Below are 6683 nucleotides of genomic sequence, written 5' to 3'. Positions count from 1 at the left end.
TCCTGCTCAACAGATACTCTAAAACTCTTGCCCTGTGATACTACAGAGAGTAGGGTTATTAGGAAAGAGACATAGTCATAATGAAGTCTGTAATAATAACAATCTCAGATGCTTAATGATATATCGAGGCACATCCTTTTCTTTCTGTATCATGCTAGGCTATTTTATTCTAATGTAACAGATTTCCAAATTATCATTTTTACACTCTCTCAGATCAGTCAACCATCAGATAAAACCAAAAAGATCATTTGGATGGACTGTGGGATTCATGCCAGAGAATGGATTACTCCAGCTTTCTGCCAGTGGTTTGTGAAAGAAGTGAGTCCTTGCTTTTCCACTTAGATAACAATAAAAAAAACCCCTCTTATCATTTCAGACACTTCAGCTCTCTTCTCTATTATGGTACCAAGAATTTTGCTTTTCTATTAAAATATTATTTTCAAAATTAGCACAAGATAGAGATACCTGTGGAGATCTAATTTCAAATCACAGTTTAAGATGAGATGTGGGACAATATTTGTTAGCTCATTGTTTCCTCCACCTGAATTGATTCAAAGACAATTGAACTTGATACCAACCTCTCAATTGCCCACAGTGGCTTTTGGATCAAACCCCTTTGCACCACAAACCCACAGTCCACCTTGAATAAAGCAACCCAGAGATATGCTATGGAAAGCATATGTTCCATGTGTATGGAAAGTACCTGGCACACAGGTACGCTATCATGCAGCTTTCATACCTATATCTATACAAAGTACATTATACACTCTTCTTTGGTAAATGCCAAAAGGTGGATATATGAGGCATCCCTGCCCATGGCAGGGGGATTGGAACTAGATAATCTTAAGGTCCTTTCCAACCTAAACCATTCTATGATTCTGTGATATCAACATATCTGGGGAACAAGGCGATCTTGGATACCATGGTGATATCCAGGAGTGGGTGATCCCTGATGACAGCTCTAAACTAGCTCTTTCCAGATCACCACTAGATTCTCTGCTCAGTCCTCTGTATTTTTTTCTTTTCAGATTCTTCAGAATTACAAATCTGACCCAAAGATAAGCAGATTTCTGCAGAATTTGGACCTCTACATCTTGCCAGTCCTCAATATTGATGGCTACATCTATTCCTGGGAAGAAGTAAGTAATGAAAATCCAGAAACTAGGTGGAAAGTTAGATGTGCATAGCATGTTTTGTTAATTTTAGATACAATCATAGCAATTATATTTAAACAGAGAACAGTGACAGAATCATTACTCACAAATCCTCTCAGGGCAGAGAGATTTTGTTACTTCCAGTAAATAGGCAGTCACTTGAGATTAGAGGGCTAAAAATTCCTGGCCAACGTCATGAGCCTTGGGAAAAGAGGACAAAACCACAGGATCAATTGCTTTTGGGTTTCTGGGGATGGACTTACTTCTCTGCTAACAGCTCAAGGCCTGAATGCTAGGGTTAAGCATGTCAGGAGGAGTCAGCAACTCTTTGCAAGAGATCTCAACTAGCAGATGGGTCTAAGCAACTTTGCAGCATGGGACAGGGGGAGAATTGGTGAAATATTGGGCTATTTGGTTTTAAAGTAGGAGTGCCCTCCCAGATAATTTTCCTTTTCTGATATGGAGAATAATGCAAACTGTTGGTCTTCAGCAGCTCTCATCATGCTTCCAGGCTCCTGAGCCCAGTCAAAACACCTTTTAATGCACGACCTCAGCGTAGCCCAACAAGCTCAGCCTATCACCATGTGGATCCTGCTTGCTCCCTGGCAGGTTTGGGGCACAACCACACATTGCACATGGCAGCATTGGTAATTCAGCTGGGAAGCTCACGCAGGCAGTGCCGTGAGCTGTCAGTGAAATAAGTACAGCAGTGAGTATAGCAAGGAACCAAGGAGCAGCAGCAAGATTAGCTGACAAAAAAAGCATTCATCTTCCTGAATGTGAAACAAACAGAAGCTGAGCTATCATCCCTTGGACACAGAGGTATCCCTCACAATGCCAAGTCTTTCTTGAAAGTGTAGCACTGTATGGAAGCAGTTGAGTACTCAGAAAAAGCATACCACCTCTTTTAAAGCCCAGAAGGCTCATTTCAAGGTACAAGCAGGCTTGTGGAAGATGACAGCCTGGCTGTAGTAGATAAAATGTTCCATCACTAAGCTTTATCACCCTTGCATATAGAGTTGCACTCTTAGAATGCAAGAGTTACTCAGAATGCAGAGGTCTAAAATAAAAGAGCCTTTACAATATATTATTACCAGGCCTTATGGATCATTGAGTTGTTATTATGGAACTGATGTTACTTTCATTTAGGATCGTTTATGGAGGAAAAATCGTTCTCCACATATGAATGGCACCTGCTACGGCACAGATCTGAACCGAAACTTCAATTCCTCCTGGGGCAGTAAGTTCCAACTATTTCAGATCAGCAACACAAGTGCAAAGCAAGGGTAATAACTAGTCTCTGAAATAAGATGAAGTCTTGTAAGAAAGGAATACTCGTCGTCATCAAAACAGATGTAAAGATAAAAACCTGGTTTGTAAAAATATTATCGTTAACTTTCAACTGGCATTTATTTTTGTGAGCAGAAAATTGCTGCTTATATAACTATACCTCTAATTCACGGCAGGAGCAAGCATCAGCTCCTAGGCAGCAATGTTGGGAGTTAGCCACTTAACAGCCAGTATTTATGTTTGCCATGAATTTCAAGGAGCCTCCCTGGCAGGTGGTATACTGTGGTGGTGTCAAAGTGTTTTCATTGCAGTCAGCCTGTAAATGTGAGTTAAATATTTCAGTCTTGTAGCAAAGTTTAGTTGCTACCAACAGAGTATAATGTTGAAGTCCCACTGAGCTATCTAGTCTCCCTGCCCATATAAACACATGCCTTAACACTCCAAGGTAGATTTCCCTCTTTCCTCTGAACTCATGTTTATATGTCTCTCCTTTGATTCACTTTTTGTATTCCTCTCCAGGTATTGGTGTTTCTTATAACTGCAGCAGTATCATCTTCTGTGGATCTGGACCAGAATCAGAGCCTGAGACAAAAGCTGTGGCTCAGTTAATTGAAAGGAAGAAGAGTGACATTTTGTGCTATTTAACAATTCACTCCTATGGACAGTACATCCTCATTCCATATGGTTCCACAACTGAACCTCCAAGTAACAGTGAAGAACTGGTAGGGCAAATCATTTAATGTCTACATTTGCAGAGAATGAGTACAGGCAGTAGCATGTGGCACAACTCTATCTGCCTCTTGCCTTTCCTTCAGAGGAGCTGAGCTGACTCAGGCGCTTGGCTTCCAGAGGTACTGTTGCTCCATGCAGTATCAGCAAGGTCTATTTGCCTCAGAATTAATCCTAATTTCACCTTAAATCAGGAAAATTAAACTATTACAGATAGGGTTACTGCAGCACGATGCAAGTGGAGAAGAGCACCAAGTTCTTGCTGCATACAAGAATCACAGAATCACAGACTTATTTAGGTTGGAAAAGACCTTTAAGATCATCAAGTCCAACTGTTAACCCAGCACTGCCAAGCCCACCACTAAACCATGTCCCTAAGTGCTTAGGATCTCAGCACATCATATACATGTGGTTGTCAGCAATTGTGTGCAGAAAGAGTATTCCAAATGAGAATGGAATCAAAGTAGATGCTTACTTCTTGGTTACTTCTAACCCTCAGCTTCTGAGTGTTCTAATTTGAATCATTAATATATGTATTTATGAACTAGCTGGAGCACTAGTAAAGAGCACAAGGCACTTAGGTCTGGACTTCATTTGAGTCACTGGAGAATTCATTTAGTCTGTCTGTGGCTCAGTTTCTAAAGATGGTGGGATGCAGACTCTGTGGCAATATCAGAAGTGTGAGAGATCAATCACTGCTGCAGTTAGTTTCCGTATGCTGTATGGCATAGAGACTAATTCTCCAAAATACAGCCCTCTAGTTTTACAACAAAGCAAATACCTTCTCTACCTAATAGCAGAGTATCTTTTAAAATTTTAGCATAATCTACATTTAAAAAGTCAAGAACAATTTGCCTAAATGTTTGTAATGGGTTTTGCTAAAGTCTTGAACTAATAATATTGAAACTTGAAGCTGACCATATATAAATGTAAAACTGAAAGAGAAGAAAATTTTGGTCCACTCAAAATAACTGCCAAATGTACTGGCACTGAAGACCATGCTTTTCCTATTTTGAACTTCCAGATGTATGTTGGAGAGAAAGCAGCTGCTGCCCTGATGGAAAAGTATGGGACCAGCTATGAAGTAGGATCAACCTCTTTAATTTTATGTAAGTTTCTTTATGTTTCCCGTTGATTGTTCTGTTTTTTCAAAGAAAGGAGTCATTCTTGTGTCACAAGCATCAGTAAGTACTGTTTTGCTGAGTTTTCCCTTTGAGTAGTATTTAATGGGCTGGTTCAGTGGAACATCTAAGCAGCAGTCATTTTAATACAAGATAACACTGTAAATTATAAAGCTGACTGAGGGAATGAAGTAAGCATTGATCAGAAGCTAGTTCTTACATGAATTCCTCACAGATACATCATAGGGGCCAGAAGGAGATCTGTGATAGATCATCCTCATACTGCTGAAGTCAGCAGCAAAACTCCTATTTGTCTTCACTGGAGTCAAGCAAAAATTAAAATCCCAATCAGGTCTGTAGATACTCCCTCAGACGTTATCATATGGCAGCTGCTTGCAGTTCTGTGTGAAATATGTTGGTTTCAGCCTTGTTCCTAATAGACTGGGTAGCCACATCACAAACACACCATCATGGCTGATAGTAGTTGACAGCCTTTACACAGAGGACCAGAGGGCCTTAGAGGCAACCTGGTAAACCCAGTATCTTCCCAGGAAGCAGTAAGTCACATTTGTCACTCAGAACAGTAAGTTGTTGGCACCTGTACCCATGTGGTTTTGCATATTCACAGTGTCTGTCTGTGCCAGTCTCTGAGTCACACAAGTCACCTACTACATAGGCAATGTATAAGGTAACTTGTCCAGGCCTAGGACTGCATTTTGCCAGGTTTTGTACTTACACTGAATAGGTAAGAAAAAAGATTTCTGAGGCATATGAACAATGACACAGGGAATAGTCAGAAATTTTTCAGGCTTGACCAATATTATGCTTAAAAACTAGCATACAAAGAAATTCCAGGCAGTGTCAGTGTATGAAATGAAGTACCAGAGCAGACAAATGGCCAATCCATCTTGTATGCCAGACTAGTCACAGTAAAATGCTAAAAACACAGAATCCCTGGAACTCATGAATCTTATGAAGAATTGTTTCACTTAGGAAACTCCATGGAAGACTTTTAGTATAATTAAGAATTGCAACACCTAGAAATTCTGCTCTCCATGTCACAGTGATATGTGGTTATTGCTTAGTTCAGGGTTTCTAGTATAATCTTTCATTAACTATAGCAGAAAGTATTTCCAACAAACCATGCTTAATGCAGATCTCTCCCTGTTATTTTCCAATTCACAGACAGTAACTCAGGATCTTCACGGGACTGGGCTCACATGATTGGCATTCCTTTCTCCTACACATTTGAACTGCGAGACAAGGGTACTCACGGGTTTGTTCTACCCCCTGACCAGATCCAGCCCACGTGTGAGGAGACTATGTTGGCTGTGACAAGTATCATAGACTATGTCAATCACAAATACTTCCCAGGTGAGGCAGTGATGCTGTCCTCCAGCAGCCTGGGCCTGAGCCTTTACCTCAGTGTTGTACTTACATGGACCGTTTCTTAAAAATGGCTGAGCAAGAGACTCCCATGCAAAGTACACTATCCCTTTGAAAAGACAGAATGACATGAGCAGAGGAACTAAGTGTCAAGTATTTCAATAAAGGCTCATCCCACAAAATGCAAGCATCCACTTGTGGTTTTGATAGCTGTGTTTTAGGGAAAAAGGAAAGAATGAACAGCTGTGGCAATTTCCCAAACTTTGCTTGCTGGCTCTGCAAGAAACCAGCTTGCGTACACAGGAGCACTATTACTCACTGGTTCTTAAGCATGTTTTCAGGCACTCACCTGGGCCTATACAACCCTTCTGTCAGCCACAGTCCTGCTCTGTCACAACTGTCCCTACCACCTGGCCCTGCTGATTAAGGCAGGTTAGTGAAGCTAGAACCTGCCCAATTCCTTCAAAAATACAAAAAGGAAAAGGAAGGTGAAGATGGAGTGCTATTCCTACAGAGCAGACTGAAGATTGATTTCTTTGCATCCTCAACTTCCTGTCTTGGGTTCAGCTACAGCAGTCATTTTTTCTCCTTCTTAGTAGCTGGTGCAGTGCTGTGTTTTTGACTTTCAGTCTGGGAACAATGCTGATAACACCCGTGTTTTCAGTTGTTGCTAAGTAATGTTTACTCCGACCAAGGACTTTTCTCAGTCTCATACTCTGCCAGGGAGGAGGGGAAGCCAGGAGGAAGCAGAGGCAGGACACCTGACCCAAACTGGCCAAAGGGGTATTCCATACCACAGCACGTCATGCCCAGTATAGAAACTGGGGGGAGTTACCCGGAAGGCCCAGATCACTGCTCGGGTCAGGCTGGGTATCGGTCGGCGGGTGGTGAGCGGTTGTGTCCTTTTCCCTTGTTATTCTTCTTATCATTATTATTGGTAGCAGTAGTGGTTTGTATTATACCTTAGTTACTGGAGTGCTGTTATCTCAACCCGTGGGAGTTA

General features: G+C 41.3%; 1 protein-coding gene across 1 annotated transcript in view; it reads left to right on the top strand.

The window, feature by feature from the left end:
- Positions 1-5856, top strand: part of CPO (carboxypeptidase O) — a 14044-nt gene extending 8188 nt beyond the window's left edge. The window contains exons 6-11 of the mRNA XM_010018009.1: positions 214-318; positions 1029-1139; positions 2304-2394; positions 2964-3166; positions 4198-4282; positions 5480-5856. Of these exons, the coding sequence (XP_010016311.1) occupies positions 214-318; positions 1029-1139; positions 2304-2394; positions 2964-3166; positions 4198-4282; positions 5480-5748 (864 nt within the window). The 3' untranslated portion in view covers positions 5749-5856. The remainder of the gene's footprint in view (positions 1-213; positions 319-1028; positions 1140-2303; positions 2395-2963; positions 3167-4197; positions 4283-5479) is intronic.
- The last annotated feature ends 827 nt before the right edge of the window (positions 5857-6683 follow it).

This window comes from Nestor notabilis, unplaced genomic scaffold, assembly GCF_000696875.1.
Source record: "Nestor notabilis isolate BGI_N333 unplaced genomic scaffold, ASM69687v1 scaffold33097, whole genome shotgun sequence".
NCBI lineage: Eukaryota > Metazoa > Chordata > Aves > Psittaciformes > Psittacidae > Nestor > Nestor notabilis.
Note: the sequence above shows the minus strand (reverse complement) of the source record. Positions and strands in the feature narration are given on the sequence as shown.